This window comes from Typopeltis vanoorti, chromosome 12 (assembly GCF_054136105.1).
Source record: "Typopeltis vanoorti isolate ZY-2024b chromosome 12, IOZ_Tvanoo_1.0, whole genome shotgun sequence".
Taxonomy (NCBI): domain Eukaryota; kingdom Metazoa; phylum Arthropoda; class Arachnida; order Uropygi; family Thelyphonidae; genus Typopeltis; species Typopeltis vanoorti.
The window spans coordinates 91681011-91699084 of NC_143560.1; the positions used below are offsets into that span (position 1 = coordinate 91681011).

Sequence of the window (18074 nt, forward strand, 5' to 3'; positions counted from 1 at the left end):
ATTCGAGTATCTAGCTCCACGTCCCATTTTCCATCATTCGTGAATATGGACCCAAGGTATTTAAACTTCTCCACCTGTCTCATTGGGACTCCACTTACATTTAGAGTGCACTGGGATGGTTGTCTTGAGACCACAAATGTTTCAGTTTTGGCCACACTGATCTTCATTCTGGCGTCTGCACAAACAGCTACAAACCTATCCAGGGTCCGCTGGAGGTCATCTGTGGAAGAGCTAAGCAGAACTAGGTCATCTGCATAAAGCAGACTTCCAATGCTACATTTTCCAATTCTGACACACTCACTCCTCAGCTGTGCCTATCAATCCAGTCCATAAATATTATGAAAAGGAGGGGTGACAGAACACACCCTTGGCAGAGGCCAACGGAAACTGTGAAAGGTTCAGACTTTGTGCTGTTTACCCTGACACACAACTATGGGCATTCATACAGGGACTTGATGGCAGCTAATAGTTGACCATCCACTCCATACTCCTGTACTACTTGCCAAAGCTTATCCCGAGGAACCCGGTCATATGCCTTCTCCAAGTCCACAAAACATGTGTAGACATTCTTGGCATATTCCCAAGATTTCTCAAAGACTTGCCTTAAAGTGAAGATTTGGTCAGTTGTGCTTCTATCAGGACGAAAGCCACATTGTTCTTTCTCGAACTTTGACTCAACTATGCTCTTGCACCGTCTTTCCAAGCACTTAGCATACACTTTCCCAGGCAGGCTGAGCAGAGAGATGCCACGATAGTTACTGCAATCCTTTTGGTCTCCCTTCTTAAAGACTGGTATTATTATGCCTGTCTGCCATTGCTTTGGTGCTCGCCCAGATATCCAAGCAACCTGACACACTTAAGTCAGCCAGAGAATACCGTCTTGATTTAAGGCTTTTAGCATTTCGGGCCGAATTTCATCATCGCCAGCAGCCTTGCCCGATTTTAGCGATTTTATTGCTAAATGGACCTCTTCTGCTGTGAGACTAGTCATTGCTCCGATCTGCACCTCTTGGATGTCCACAACTGCTGTGCCACCCGGGTTAAGAAGGCTCTCAAAGTATTCCCTCCATCTGTGGAGGATATCCTTCTCGGTTGTTAAAAGTGCACCATCAGAGGCCTTAATTGCCCTTGCTGTGCACGATTTCCTCTCTCGAAGGCGGCGGATGGTCTGCCAGAATATTTTGTTTGCATTTGCATAGGATGAGTCTAATCTTTCTCCAAAGGATTCCCAAGCCTTCTGCTTTGCTGTCTTTACTGCCTTAGCAGCAGCTTTTCGTGCCTCAGCATACTGCAAACGCATCTCAGGTGACCTGACGCTAAGCCATGTTAGGTAGGCCTCCTTTTTTGCCCGGACAGTTTTTCGGACTTCTTGATTCCACCAAGGTGTCCTTTTCGCACTGCCCGTTGCCACACCGAGCCTCTTTCTGCCACACCATGAGAGTGCAGAGGCAGTGATAGCTGTTCTGAACAGCTTCCATTCCTCCTCAACATCTGCAGTATGCTTGGGAATCTCTTTGAACCTGGAGAAAATGTCATCTGCAAAATTCTTCCTCACAGCCTCATTTTCCAATGTCTCCCATTTCACGCGGTATAGCTGCTTAGGCCTACCAGCGTCGATGGTAGCATCTGGTTTCTGAAGCCATAGAGTGCACACAACAAGGTGGTGGTCAGTTGACAATTCTGCTCCTCTTCTCAAACGAACGTCCAATACTGAGGAAAATAGGTCTGCTGGGAAAATATGTACCAAGGATACTTATGGACTTCTCAGTGCTGGAAGAAGGTATTCATTATGGACAAGCTGTTAGTACAGCAGAAGTCCAATAATTTCAACCCATTCACGTTAAGGTCAAGGGCACCGTTCCGCCCAACCACACCCCTCCATGTCTGGTTATCTGTTCCAACATGTGCATTGAAGTCATCCATTAGCAGGACTGATTCCATGTCTGCCACCCTGTCAAAAGCAGCATCCATTTCCTCTAGGAAGGAAGAGTATTTTGACTCCAGATTAGGTGCATAGGTAATAATAATAATAATAATAATAATAATAATAATAAAATGAAAAATTAGAATATGAAAGTGCAATTTTGTAAATGATCGAATTATAACAGTTAAATTAAAAACAAATAGAAGCTACTTAAATATCATAGGAGTATATATGCCCCTGAAGAAGGTAGGAAAGAGGATTCTGAAACTGTTTTATGAGGAACTACAAAATCAGTTAGAGCCTCCATAGCTCAGTCAGTATAGATGAAGCCCTTTGGTCGGAAAGACCTCAGTTCGATTTCTATCAGTGATGTGAGGAACCTTTATCTGGTCTCTTTCGATGAAAGGTAAGTTAGCTGGTCTCATGAGATGGTAGGATTTTTTTTTCACTCGGAAACTCGGGTTTTTTGTCTCCCAGAACAGGAAAACTGACTCCGTGAAAACCCATGGATTATAGTCATGAATACATCTCAGCCATATGCTTGTCCCAAGCCCGAATAAAATGAGAGGGAGGGAGGGAGAAGCAATGGTGAACTACCCTGTAAATATTTCACCAAGAACACTTTGTGGGCAATGCCTACGAAGTCACCTAAGGTCGGAAACGACTGAAAGGGATAAACCAACCAACCAACAAAATCAGTTAAATAAATGTAATAAAAATGACTATAATAGCAGGAGATCTTAATGCTAGGGCTGGAAATAATCTAATCCCAAGTGTCTTAGGAAAATATGAAGAAATTTGGTCAAGAACTATTAGACATCTGTACTTTCAATAATATGAAAATAACCATTACTTTTTTTTTTCAAAAAAAGAATATAAATAAATATACTTAGAATGGCAGAGGAACAAGATCTATAATTGATTATATCATTACTAATCAGATGTATATATTTACAGAGAAAGTTAAATTTTTTCAGATCATAATTTGGTAGTCTCTAAAATAGAAATACTAGCAAAATGGATGAAGGAAGTAAATAAGAAAAAAACAAGAAATAGAACGATTATACAAGGTATATCTATTACAAGGAGAGAGTATTAGAATGCTATATCAACGATTAACAGATTACTAAAAGAAGCCAAATCAGTGAAGATATAGAAGAAAAATAGAAAACTTTAATAAATATCATCCATAAAGCAGCCTCATGAAGTACTTGGAAAGAAAAATAAAACATTAAAAATCTGGAACACAGATATAGAAAGTGCAATAAAAGAAAAACAAATGACATACAAATTACTCCTTCAAAAACATACAAAGGAAACAGAAGAAACATACAAAAACAAAAGACATATAGGTAAAACCATAGTACAGAAAGTTCACCAAGATTCTTGGGACAGATTTATTAATAAAATGGAAGACATACATGGAAGACAAGACATAACCTACAAAATCTTAAAGAAATTAAACAACAAAGAAAGAGGTACAGCACAAATCAGCATAATATAAGAGAAACAATGGATAGAAAACATTAGAAAAATTTATGGTATGACCCAAGTTTAATAACAGAAAATAATAATGAAGTAACGAGTACTGGTAGAGAACCAATAAAATTGGAAGAACTAAAAGAAGCAATAAAGGTATCAAAAAATAAAAAATCAACCAGATTCAATGGCATAAATACAGAGCTTTGGAAATATGGCAGAGAATATTTACATCACAGATTCTTAAAATTAATAAATAACTGTTGGAGGAAATGTGAGGTTTCCATCAAGTTGGTTAAAAGCTAAGGTTATTATATTTGTATTTAAGAAAGGAGACAGAGATAATTGGGAAATTACAGAAGAATAAGTTTATTAAATACAGGTTACAAAATTTATAGTGAAATCCTGAATAAAAGACTTATAAATATTTCTAACAATATACTCTCAGAAGAACAAAATGGCTTCAGACACGGAAGATCATGTATAGACAATATTTATGTTTAAAACAAATTATTGAAAAAAAGACAAGAATCTAATTTAGATACTCATATGGCTTTTATATATTATGAGAAAGTTTTTGCTAAAATACATACAGAAAAACTATAGAATATAATGAAAAAAATGAAGATTACTTGGAGTATCTCTGATGGATAAACTAAGAAATGAAAACATAAGGAAACAACTAAAACAAGAAATAACAATAATAGACAAAATCCAAGAAAGAAGACTGTGATGGTTTGGTCATGTGACCGGAATGGGAACAGAAAGATTACCAACTAAAGCCCTGTGTGTGTGTGTATATATATATATATATATATATATACAACAATGGAAGGTAAAAGATCCAAAAGGCAGCTCAGAATTAGACGGATAGACAAAATAAAAGAGGACCTGAAAACCAAATCACTACAAGTGACACCAAGATAGACAGAGCTGTTCGGGCTCTGCAGGGACAGACAGAAGTGGAAAGAGTTCATTAGGCTTCATCATCATCATCAACAACATAGATGATGGAAGAGAGAAGAAGAAGATAATGAAAAAACAAGGATATCTATCATTTGGTACAAGTATACAAAGTTTATATAAAGATACACAAATACAGTTACAGTAAAGTAATAAATTAACAGAAGAGATTGAAATAAATCAGGGTGTCAGACAGGGATGTAGCTTATCTCTAGCTTTAGTCAATATATATATATACAGGGTGTTCGGGATAAATTTGACATATTTATAATTAATTATATTTTTCCGTAAGTTACATGTATTAACACACACTTCTCTTCATTTAAAAGTTTGGACCCTTCTTCATTCATATACAAGATGTCAGAAAGGATGGATAGCTGGAACCCACCTGAATCATGGAAGAGAATAACTTGTATCATGATGATTCGTGCCCGCCATCAAAATAAGGATATTACGACTGCTGCCCAATGCTCCCTGAATACAGTAAAAACAATCAGGCATGAACTAGAGACTTGCAATGGTGACTACGAGGATGTAGCAAGAAGAAAGATCCCTAGCAGACGATCTGATTGCGTTCGTACAGCAGAATTCCTCGCAAATCTGCAGGAACAGGTGTTGAAGAACCCTGGCATTGGAATTCGGGCTTTGTTCGTGGAGTTGCTAACTGTAGTCAAGCCCTGGATAACAAAGGTAGCCAATGGTAGGCCGTATGTATGGCAGCAGGATTCGGCCCCTTGCCACACCTCTGGGAAAAGTCAAAAATGGTTGTCTGAAAATTTCTACGACTTCACCAGTCCAAATGTTTGGCCTCCAAACTCCCCAGACCTTAACCCCCATGGATTATTTTGTATGGGGCGCAGTTGAAAAAGACACCAATCGCACTTCCAGTAATACAAAAGCCCAGTTAATGGATAAAATTAAAACAGTTTTTTGCGGCCCTTCCCAGGGAGACTGTAGCATCAGCTTGTTCGAGGTTCCGAAGCAGAATTGAAGCTGTGATCGATGCTAATGGTGGTTATTTTGAGTAAATCTTGTTGATAGTATTGTAATTAACTCTGCCTGTAATGTTTTTTTGTCAATTCATTAAATTTAATAGATACAAAGAAGATTTTCTTTTTCCTTACGAAACTGTCAAATTTATCCCGAACACCCTGTATATATATATATATATATATATATATCAGGTTATTATAAAGGATATTATTATACAGGATATTGTGAATTGTAAAGCATATATATATATATATATATATATATATATATATATATAAAATATATATATAAAACAATTTATATATATATATAAAACAATATATATATATATTGATCAGATTATTAAAATATGGAAAATAACAATAAAACAAGGTATCCAGTTAATCAGATTATATTACAAAACAATGAAGATGATCTTCAAAATTCAGTTTACGAATTAAACAAAATAAGCCAACAATATAATTTAAAAATCCCACAAAAGAAAACAAAAGTCATGGCATTTAAAAGTTGAAACCATGTTAGATCAAAAATAATAAATAAAATAACAAAACAGATGACAGTTTAATTATTTAGCCTGTATAATAACATATCTAAAAGATAAAGATATAGATCAAAAAGTAAAAAAATTTCAGAAAATCTGTGGAACAATTAAAAGGACACTGAATAAAAAACAAGATGAGAAACTCACCTAAAATTTTACAAAGTAATGGCCACTCCCACTCTATTATATGATTCAGAAACATGGACTGCTAAAAAGAAAGATGAAAGTAAAATACAAGCTGCAGAGATGAGATTTTTAAGAGCTATAAAAGGATGCACAAAATTGAACCTAATAAGAAATGAATACATCAGAAGAGAACTAGATTTTATTATGTAAATAAAAGATCAAGAAATATAGAGGGAAGTGGAAAGAACATCTATTTAGGATGGAATGATATCGGCTACCAAAAGAAGTAAATAGATATAGACCAGAGAGAAAGACCAGCGGCAAGATGGAAAGACCAGTGAAGTCAGAACAAGCAAATGCCTAATCTTAAAGAGAAGAAGACTGTAGTAGAGGATATTGTGAATTGTAAAGCATATAAATGGAGATGGGGTGACCATATTAGTATAAACTTCCAAGCAAAAGATGGCCAAAATTAAGCACCAAGTGGATACCAACAGAAGGAAAGTTTGCCAAAGAAAAAGATGGAGTGATGATCTACAAAGGTTTGACATGAGATGGCAGACACTGGCTAAAGACAGGCAATCCTGGAACGTAAAGGGGGGGGGGGGGAGGCTGATATCCAGCAATGGAAGGAAAGAGGCCAAAGATGAAGAAGAAAATCATCAGCTTAGAGTTCTTAAATTTGTGGGAGCTTGAGACATATATATATTTGGTCTGGTGCATGTTTCAAAAATGAAGCAACTTCTAGAAAGAATCTTCAAAGTTATTTCTTTTGGTACAACTATGATGTTTTTTACTCTTTACATCCTATGCAGAGAATTCAAGACACATTCTGCATGACCAGAATTGCGATATCAGATGTACTTCTTGTGCACTCCATCTAATATTGGCTTTTCTTCCTGGTCATCTAAATTAAGCCATCCTGCAGAAGGAAGGAACATTATGATCCTAAGGTGAACTATGAGTGAGAATGAGTCTTTAGAGGGGGGGGGGGGGGAATGTCTTTATAAAGTGATTTGCATGTTGTGTTTTAGGTACCTTATGATGGGAGCAGTAGCAATTGTGGAGAGATTGAGTCTTCCAGAGATTTTGTGGGAAGGGTAACTATTGACTAAAGAGATAGAGATGTTGTGGACATGACCTGAGTTCATCAGAAAAGAAAGTTTGATGAGAACAAATATTCTAGCCCTTATTATTATTCTCTTTTCAACTATGAACCAGATCCTGGAGTGTAAATTATTTAGATTTGATATAAACATTTCTAATGCATCTGGGTTATGAGGTCAGATTGAAGATCATCATCTCTGTAGAGTAAGACCATACTTATGGTCCTTAATCCTTTCCTTCATCTTTACATAAATGATCAGAATATATCTTATTGAGATTTTGTAAAAGATGGGATTAAGCGAATGAAGAGATGAATGCAAGGTGAATCAGAATAGGAGTGAGAGAGAGTTATGGGAATGATAGAAGAGGAGATAATAGAAACAGCAGAAGAGAGGGAATGAGAAGAATGCGAAGGAATGTGGAACCAGGGATAGAGAGAGAGAGATGCCAGGAAAGTAGGGGAACACAGAGAGAAAGTGTTAGAAGAGAGAGAGAGAGAGAGTGAGGGATGCAAGTGAGTAATCAAGGAACAGAATGGTAAGAGTTACAATGTATGGAGACTTGATGATCCGTGTTGTGGAAGATAGGATGCCAGAGGAGTGTTTGCCTGGAGGAATGATAAAAAGTGTGGCAATAGCAAGTAAGTAGGATGAAAGGGTGGAGGAGATGATTGTGATGGTGGGAACGAATGACTTGAGAGGCAGTGTAAATTAGGTGGCGAGAGATCTGAGATTCATGCTTGAGGTTGTACAGAAGAAAACTTAGAGAGGAAAGAGAGTGTGTTGCTCAGGTATGATAATGCAGAGCTGCAGAGAAGAGCATTAATAATGAATAGTATAATAGCCAAAATGTGTCAGAAGAGAGGCTTGGAATACGTGGATGCTTGGAGGGCATTTGAGGACAGAAAGGAACTGTATGTGAGAGACCACTTGCATTTGAATGAGGAAGGATGTAAGCATCAGGAGAGATTGCTGTTCTCTGAACAAGTAGGTGTATCAATGCTGGGACACTAGAATTACCAGACTAGATGGGCAGAAGTGGCCTATTGTGGGAAAGGTGCTTGGGAGGAGAGGGGGGGGAATACATCATGTAATGGCGAGTCCAGTAGAGTCTGGAGGGGATAATGATAGGTACAGAAACAGTGACATTTTTATGCTTTATACTAATGCCAGGAGTATCCGGAAAAAAGGAGATGAATTGGTGGCGCTGATAGCATCAGCCTGTCCAAGATTATTGGGATCTCTGAAATGTGGTCGACAGAACAGGAATAGAAGTAGCAGGGTACAGCATTTTCCGATAGGATAGGAAGGGCAAATGCGGTGGTGGACTGCTTATGATAAGTGATGACTTATATCCTTTCAGAGTGGAGGCTTTGAAGGGTAGTTAATGGTTTTGAAAGCATATGGTGTGAGGTAGACGTGGGCAAGACAAGATATTTAGTGGGGTGTTGCTACAAGCCAAGAAGCACAGATGGTGAGGAGCAGGAGATGTTTAGGCAGTTGAGCTTGGTAAGTGCAAAAAGAATGATTGTTATGGGGGATTTTAACTACAGCAATATAAATTTGGAAGACAAAACTGCATATAGTAATAAGGGAATGGAATTTCTGGAATTCTTGAGGGACAAATGTCTTAGACAACATGTAGTAGAAGGAAAATGAGGTTGAAGAGTTTTAGATTTGATTATAACTGAGATGGCATCTCTTTCCCCAGTTGGAGAGAGTGACCATGTGGTTTTGACTTGGAAGATGAATAGACATGCAGGAGTATCAAAAAGAAGGGAATGTATGTGGAATTGTATGGCAGGTGATTACAATAGTCTTAGATATCAACTTGGTGCAGTCCCATGGAGGGAGGAATTGGAAGGACGAGATATCATTAGTGCTGGGGAAATTGAGAAGGAATATTTATTAGCAGCGATAGTAAGCTGTATTCCATGAGTGAGGAAGAGGACACAATTTGGTGCAAAGTGGATGACAAACAATATTAAACAGGAACTGCATGTGAAAAAGAGGTATGGAAGGGAGATGCATGAAGAATATAAGACTCAGGCCAGGAGTGTGATGACCAGTATGGTAAGGAAGGCAAAACTGGAATATGAGAAGAGATTGGCCCTAAGATCCAAAAAAATCCTAGGGAATTTTTTAATTTGTGGGATAAAAACGGGAATAGAGCTGATGCGGAAGACAAAGTGGAGTTGTTCAATCAACACTTTATTGGAGTATTTCATCCTGGAGAATTAAGTTTTATTACTAGAGGAATAGGGCAGGTTCAAAGTTTAGAGGTGCAAGCGGAGAGTGTGTTTCAATTACTGAGTACTCTGGATGTCAATAAAGCTGTGAGACTGGATGGAATTTTGCTATGGGTTTTGAGAGAATATGCTAAAGAACTGACAGCTCTGTTGACCTGGCTTTTCAATGAAAGTCTGGCTAAGGGAAAGGTACCCAAGGAATGGAAGGAATATAAGATAGTGCCATTGCATAAGGGTGGTAGCAGACTGAAGGTGTCAAATTATAGACCAGTTTGTGTTTCATCACTAGTTGTTAAGATCTTGGAGAAATTAGTGAGAGACCATATACAGCATTGGGCAGATGAGGGTAATGTTATCTGTGAGAGTCAACATGGATTTGTTAAGGGGCACTCTTGCTTTAGTAATAGGATTGACTTTTATAATAACATGACAAGAGTGGTTGATGAGGGAAAGGCATATTCTGTCATTTTTTTTGGATTTTGCAAGGGCATTTGAGAGGATGTCACATGATAAGCTGATATTTAAGTTGCAGCCCCACCATACACAACTCTCTGATACCTATCAGATAGCCAATTCTGGATTCAGAATTGGCTATCTGATAGGTATCAGAGAGTTGTGTATGGTGGGGCAATATCGGAGGCAGAAGGTTACAAGTGGGGTCCCACAGGTCCCACATTTTTTAATCCCACAGGTTAAAAAATTATTAACTACTGAAATCAGTTGGCTAAGAAGATTACTTGGAGTATCTCTGCTGGATAGACTAAGAAATGAAGACATAAAGAAATGACTAAAACAAGAAATAACAATAACAGACAAAATTCAAGAAAGAAGATGGTTTGGCCATGTGACCAGAATGGGAATAGAAAGATTACCAACTAAAGCCCTGTATACAATGATGGAAGTTAAAGACCAAAAGGGCAGCCCAGAATTAGATGGATAGACAAAATAAAAGAATACCTTAAAACCAAATCGCAACAAGAGACACCAAACTGAACAGAATTGTTCAGACTCCCAAGGGACAGACAGAAGTGGAAACAAAAAAAAAAAATTTGGCCTCAGAGAAGAATATTGTGTATGTTTAATACACAATATTCTTTTTTTATGAAGAATTTATGAAGTTTAATGAAGAATTTGTTTAATATCGTGTCTGAAATCACTAAAAATTGTGCCAATAAATGCATCTCCGTAGCGCAATTGTAAGAACGACGGTATGTTGCACCCGTCAATTGGAAAAGGCCTAAGCTCGAGTCTCGTCATGACGGGAGGAATCTTTATGTGGACGTTTTCAATCGAAGGTGAGTTAGCCAATCTCGTACAGAGGTACAGGGTTTTTCTCCCGGAAACTACGGTTTTTCATCTCGCATACAGACAAATCAGTCTTCAGAATACATGCAATTTACAGACAAAAAATACTAGCTGTGGTGCTGATATAAATGATTAGTAGTAGAGGTTCAGTGTAGTGGTAGAGACGGAGAGTTGTACAATAGGTGTCCTCCCGCGATGAGTCTTTGGACTCCTTGGAGGTGTCACGAATAATAAAATAATAATAATAATAATAATAAATAAACAAATCCTTCTTTCTAATATTTTCAGTTTTAATGGTATCTTTATTCAGATGATATTATGCTCCTAAATAAAGCCAGCAGAAGGTTTGCAACATTCCTTAACTAAACTGAATAATTGAAGTAACGAATATGACATGAAAATCAACAGTATAAAGACAAAGACAATGAAAATACTCACATTTAGAACTTCAACTCATTTTAAATAGAGAACTTACAGAACAAGTAAAATATTTCTATTTAGGAACAATTTTTAGTGAAGATGGCAAACTAAATATGAAAATAGATAACAGAATAAAAAGAAAGGCATCATTGGGAGTCTACTGAATAAATTTATATGGAATAAGAGGGAAATTAATCTAAACTAGAAGTATACAAGACAGTACTTGAAACAATTTTAACTTAAGGATCTGAGAGCTGGATTGGAAGTAAAACAATTCATTAAAGGGCGGAGATCATAGATATGAGAGTTCTGAGAAAAATTAGGGAAGTGAGCAGATGGCATCAATGGCAGAATCATATTAAAAATGAAGGCATTAAAAATGGAACTTGACATTGTTAACATTCAGAAATGTATAATGAGAACTAATGAAAGAGAAAAGATTAGCAAAGCAGTAATTTGATGCACAATGTTCGATGGCAGGAAAAATACCCAGAGGAAGACCAAGGTCTAGGTGTAATGATGCAGTTAAAAGTGTGTGGCAGCTCGTGGCTTGAAATCATGGGGGTGCTGCAACTTTCGAAATATACATACATACACACTGTAAGTACAGTGTATAAGTGTTTAGATAAAATATCAAAATTATGGTAAAAATTAAAAAATTTTATACCAAACCATATATTCCCCTGAATTAATTTTTTAATTCAGGGGAATGTATGGTTTGGTTAGAATTAAATGTGTTTTTCTGCATATCACACATCTACACACAATATACTGATAAAAAAGTTTAAAAAATCTTGCCAGTTAATGAAAAACTATTACCAACTTTCTTACCTCTCCTAGAAGCTCTGCATGAACTTTTGATACTCCATAGATTGTTCTAGGACGTTGAACACATAAATCAGGTGTTGGATTTCTTGGAGAATCAGGACCAAAGGCACCAATAGTACTAGGTACAAATATTTTAAGCCGATACTGCTTAGCTAATTCCATAACATTATGGAGACCTTCCACATTTACTCTCATAGCTAAGGATACATTGCTCTCACCTATAGCACTCAACAAAGCACTAAAGTGGACAAGCCAATCAATACGATGATTGACGACAATCTCTTGGAGGTTCTTGAAATCCAAAATATCAGCATAGATGTAAGGCCCTAAAAGCATTTATATAAAAATAATAATGAAAAAATATTCTGAAAATAAAACATTCTTAATTTATATTTTTAAAAGGACAATACTTGATCTGTCTAATGCACAACATCCTGAAAAGTTGGTTGTTGTATAAGAAACACTAAGCATCCGTGATTCGAGTGTGTGTTTCTTATTAATCTAAATAAAATAAAAATAAAAAAAGACTGGCTAAGAGCAACTAGAAATACAATGAAACTTTGAGAATGAACAAATTGAATTTGATGACTGAATACCAAGTTTGTTCCCTAAATTTAGCAATCCTATACGTGAAGGGTTGCAGAACTTATGACATATTAGTACCTTGCATGAGCTAAAAAGTTAGTTTGATAAGTTTGAGGCTGCACTACATATTATCATATCACTTATACAAACATCTACACAGAGTCTGTGAGGGAGGCTCACACCAACCATTATTCATACAACTTATCATACATCTTCTTAAATTCATTCACTGACAACTGTCTCTGCAATCCAATCATTTACTATTCTTCAAATAAAAAATCTAGTCCTCACACCCTAGAGTTGTGTAAGGACACTCTTACACAATTTCCAATTGGATGACTCACATTCTCTCTCTCTCTGCCTCTTGTCACATATTGAAAAACTTTTTCAGCATCTATCCTAGAAAACTCCTTTAGTAATGTGTTTCTAATATATCCCCTCTTTACTGCTTATTGACTTTTTGTTCACAGTGATGTACTTTGAAGTACACTGAAGCACTTGGAGATTCCGAGAAGCTCATCGTATGTTAGTGTGTCCACTGATCCTCTTCAGGTGGACAAATTATGACGTCTCTCACTGAATACAGACAAATAACATGAGGAATGGCACAGATGATTGATTATTGATTTTTCCTCTCTGTTGCAAGGTGTTTGCCGATGGTTGAACATGGAACAGAGCTTCGACAAATCATTATTCAGAGAATTCAAGAGTTTTGGGGTGGGATTTCGGTGGGCATGTTATTACATGAGAAATATAATAAACAGTAAATTTAACTGCTTATTGACCAGAATTTGTAACAAACAGACTTTCAATCAACCCTCACAGGGAGCATTCCATAGACCTGTCACTATTCGGTCAGTCACCTCTTGATCCTATCCATCACTTTCCCTAGCTCTAAGAAACCCAGGCATTCTGTGCACATAGTGACTATATGTTGCTGTGCTTTTTTTAATAAGGTTGAGGGAAATGGAAAGTTTATGGATGGTACTGATATACAATAAGGAAGCGTCTATAGAAAAGGCAGAAAAAAGGAAAAGATTATCTGCATGAAAGAAAGTTAAGGTAGTGAGTAAGGGATTATGGTGTGGCCAAATTGACTCCATTTGAACAGAAACAAAAATAAGGTTTAGGTGTGCCACTCCAAACATAAAAACCATATTCTGAGCTGATTAATGGATTGGGAAATTTTTGCAGAGTAAGTAACTGTTCAGACATGAAGCCAAAAATTTGTGACATCAACTTATCAGCTTATGAAAGCTGATGTCACAAATAGGATGTATTTATGCCTGAAAAGAATGGAAATAAATACTCATAATCATCAGTACCTCATATTCTCAAGTAGAAGATGCAAACAGGATATTATGAATGAAAATAATTAAGACTTTATTACTAGCCTCCTATATACAGTTTCTTCCAAAATGGTCATCTCTGGTACTGGCATACTATAGATCGAACAACCTCTTGTAAATGGAATTACCATTAAGGATTGTAACCCTATTATTATTATTAGTATTACTAAGGGCAACTCCAAGGAGTCCTTAGACTCATCGAGAGAGGCCCTAAACATCATGTCAAGAACAACTATTCAATATCCACACAGTATCTATCATACTTTGCCTTGAACTCATTCACAGTCATGGCACCCATAACAGACTCTGGCAGCTTATTCCACTCATTCACCACTATCCAAGTAAAAAACCTAGCTATAACACCCTTGCTAACCACACTCCTGCCCAGTTTCCATGGATGGCCCCTAGTCCTCCCACCACCAGTCCTGTTCTCAAAAATCCTCTGAATTAATCTTATAGAAACCTTTCAGTAATTTGAATGCCTCAATCATATCACCCCTTTTCCGCCTATCAACCAATTTCTGCAACCCACAAATCTTCAACCTGCTCTCATAAGGCTCATTCCATAGACCTGCTATCATACTGTGGAAGCTGAGGATTAGATTACATTAGATAAAGATCATCAAACAGAATGGCAGGTGAATAACTAGTAAAACATATTCTTCAAGCAAAGCCGGATATGAAAAAAAACCTATACAATAAACAGAACACAAGATTTATGTGAGAAACATATGTCATTCTTGGTCAATTTAAATTTTGGTAAATAAAATTTCAAGAGGTAACTTTCCATTTAAACCTCAAAAAAACTTAACTGCTTAACTGTCTTTTATATCAAGGATATGCCAGCCTAGCTTGCTAGGTAGATAGCATGTCCACTTTTCCATAGTCTTGGTGATGGAATTCCATGAGCATGAATGGATGTTTGTGCATATCTTTAGGTAGCAAATAATTTTCATCATCTAGTGCAAGGCCACCACTCTGCTTACTGGATGCTTGAAAAAGTTACAGATCTAATCTTTATCTAATCCTCAGTTTGTCCACAGTATTATAGGGTTACAATCCTTAAAGGTAATTCCATTTACAAGAGGCTATTCAATCTATAGTATGCCAGTACCAGAGATGGAAGAAATGTGAGGAGAAAGAAGAAACTATTAACATTGGATTTAGAGATCTGCAAATTGCATTCCTTAGGAAATAGATAAGAAAGATGGTTTCAAACATATAGTACTACAAAGAATGAATGCAAATGAAGAAAAATTTGTTCTATGAGTTTGGAGTTGAACTGTGAAAGGGTGTGGAATAGTTGCTACACCTGTTTTAACAGATTTAGAAGAGGGTGGGGAATTATTGATGTAATTCTAATGAACAGTTCTCATGGAAATATTTGTAGAAAATACAATCAGCACAAACTGCATGGAAAAAAGTGGAGAATTAGTGAGATGGGTCATTAAGCAATCTAACTGCTGTAGTGAGTTAAGTATTTCAAGGAGCTCTTAGCAGCCCCACCCCTTCCCTAAATGTGATAACAGTATTCGTTGCATGATTTATGATCTGTACAGAATTAATAGATTTTTGAAGGTAAAGCAGCATCTTAAGTGAAAGAGTAAAGCTAATTTTTTGGATGCTGAGGAGGCAACATTTATGATACGTTTATGCTGCCAGTTAGAGTAATTGTAAGAAGAAAATCTCATCTTGTCTAGAGATTTGGGTTTTGTTTCAAAGTAAGACTGAAAGAAAATGATTATTTTTTTTTGAGAAATAAAAGAAGAACTGTTTTTTACTAGATCTTGAATTGACAAGGTTATCAGAATGCTACTGCATCAGATTTGAGAATATTAACTTATACAACCCCCCAAAGTTTTGCAGATTTTCTATAATCCAAATTTTGTCGAATGAGAAAGGTGCAGTCTACTGTCATTGGCAAAACTGTGTGATGGATTTGAAAATGGAGAAGGTCATTGATATATAAAAGGAAGAGAGGTGAAACATCAAAAATTGTGAAAAACCAACAGCAGTTGTGTAGGATACAGATACATCCACCATCACACATAATATGCATCCTGGTAAACTATTTTCAGAAGTCGATAAAATGACCATATGATGGGAACTTACTTAATAATCCGCAATAATCTTACTTAAAAATAATATTTCTGCAAAAAACTTATTTTGCAGAAATAAGTTTTTCTGCAAAACCCAGCAAATGCATTAAAGATATCAGGAGCGACCACTTTAAATTCCATAAACTTTTTCATGGCATTTGTCCTAAGCTAGAAAATTACTGCTGATGATTGTTTACTGCTTCAAAGTAGCATAGAATTTAATTGTTAATGATTTTCTTCTACTTTTATAAGAATTGACTGAAATTGGATGGCAATTAAATGACAGAGATCTGTAATCTTTCTTAGGCAGAGTTGAGATAATGGAATAAAAAGGCAACCCAAAATAGTCATCAACTGTGGAGCACCACAGACCTTTAGTACAATCAGAGAAATGCCACCAGGACAAAGACACTTTGGAAATGATTCTTCTGATCTCTTTTTGGCTAAAAAAAAGTCAAGGAGGGGGGCATAAAATACAAACTGTTTGGCATGGGAGAAGGATAATAACCAAGATTATCTATCAAGAATTACAGAAAAAATAATAAGCCAGAAGATTAGCTTTTTCTGTGCAAAGCTGAAGGCAAACTATCAGGACATGTGCTGATAGTTTGCCTTCAGCTATTTCAAGCTTTGGTATAAACAGAAAAGGATGGAGATTTCAATAAAAGTCAACTGAGATATGCCTGGTTCTTCTCTTCTGCAACCTCAGCATACTTCTTGGAGAACCAATGCTTACATCAGGGGCAAGAGTTTATAGCGGAATAGAGAATAAATGTTTCCATATCAATAAGAATTGCTTCAGTGATGTATTCAGTGTAAATTTTTTGATCAGAAGAATACAATAATTAAATCAAGGAAATGCAGTATATTAGTCACAAAGATAATCCAACTTGTTACTTTTATAATGCCACGCAACAACAACACGTGGATGAAAGTGACTTGCTCCATGGGAAAAGAAATCAACACTAGATAATAAGAACTGCCTAGAGGAGAAACAACATCCACAGCATACCTAGAAAGGTCAGTGGTAAGGAAGAGATCTAGTGTTTAGACAACAGTTAGGATTATTTGGTATTCTGGTAGGCAAGTGAGCAAAAATCACTGGTGATAGCAAATGTCTTAGCATCTCTAATTGCTTCATCAGTGTAGTTGAAAAAGGAAAACCATTTGGAGTTATTATTATCCCAAGACTTCCATAGAGTCAAAGACTTGTCATGGGAGGTTCCTTTGTCATACAACTCATCATACTGTACCTTAAATACATTCAAGTTCTCTGCAGACATCACTCTCTCAGGTAATGTATTCCAATTATTCACAACTCTCCATGCAAAAAAACCTGTTGCTCACTTCTTTGCACACATCCTCCTTATGCAACTTCCAGGAATGACATCTTGTTTTCCCCCCCATCTTCCACTATTTTATGAAAAATATCTCTTCAACGTAAATCCTATAACAGCCCCTTGCAAACTTGTACATCTCTATCATACAACCTCTATTCCTGAAATGCCGAGGATTGCATTCTCATAAGCTCTCTGGTCAAATATTTGAAACTTTCACAGTTTCTATATACAAGGATTTGGTTTGGCAATAAAATAAGGTATTGAGTCAAATGTGGGAAAATCCCAGATAAGAGATCTGGGGTTTTCCCCACATTTTTTGGGGAAAAATCATCTTTTTATTTCTCAACATAGTTTCCATCGAGATCTACACATTTGGTCCAGCAAGTTTCCAATTTTTTCATCCCATCTAAAAAGTAGGATTTGTCATATTGTGCAAAATAGTCATTGATAGCCTTGATGACATCCTCATTTGAAGAAACTTTTTTCCCACCGAGCCAAATTTTTAAGTTTGGGAACAAGAAGAGGAAATCACACAGGAGGTATTATTGGGGTCAAGTCCAGAGAATACAGTGGATGTGGAACCAATCTGGACCTCAATTCATGCAATTCTGCCATTGCGACAGTGCATTGCTTGATGAAAGAGCACTTTTTTTTTGTGTGCCAATCTTGGCCATTTTTTCTTCAGTTCTTCTTTTAAACGGTCCAACAATGACGCATAATAGACTCCTGTTATTATCTTACCCTTTTCCAGATAGTTCTATCATGAT

At 36.5% G+C, this 18074-nt stretch overlaps 1 protein-coding gene across 1 annotated transcript in view; it reads right to left on the bottom strand.

The window, feature by feature from the left end:
* Nucleotides 1–18074, bottom strand: part of Tdh (L-threonine dehydrogenase) — a 240374-nt gene that overhangs the window by 78128 nt on the left and 144172 nt on the right. Inside the window, exon 5 of the mRNA XM_090401872.1 lies at nt 11938–12260. Coding sequence (XP_090257998.1) covers nt 11938–12260 — 323 coding nt within the window. The remainder of the gene's footprint in view (nt 1–11937; nt 12261–18074) is intronic.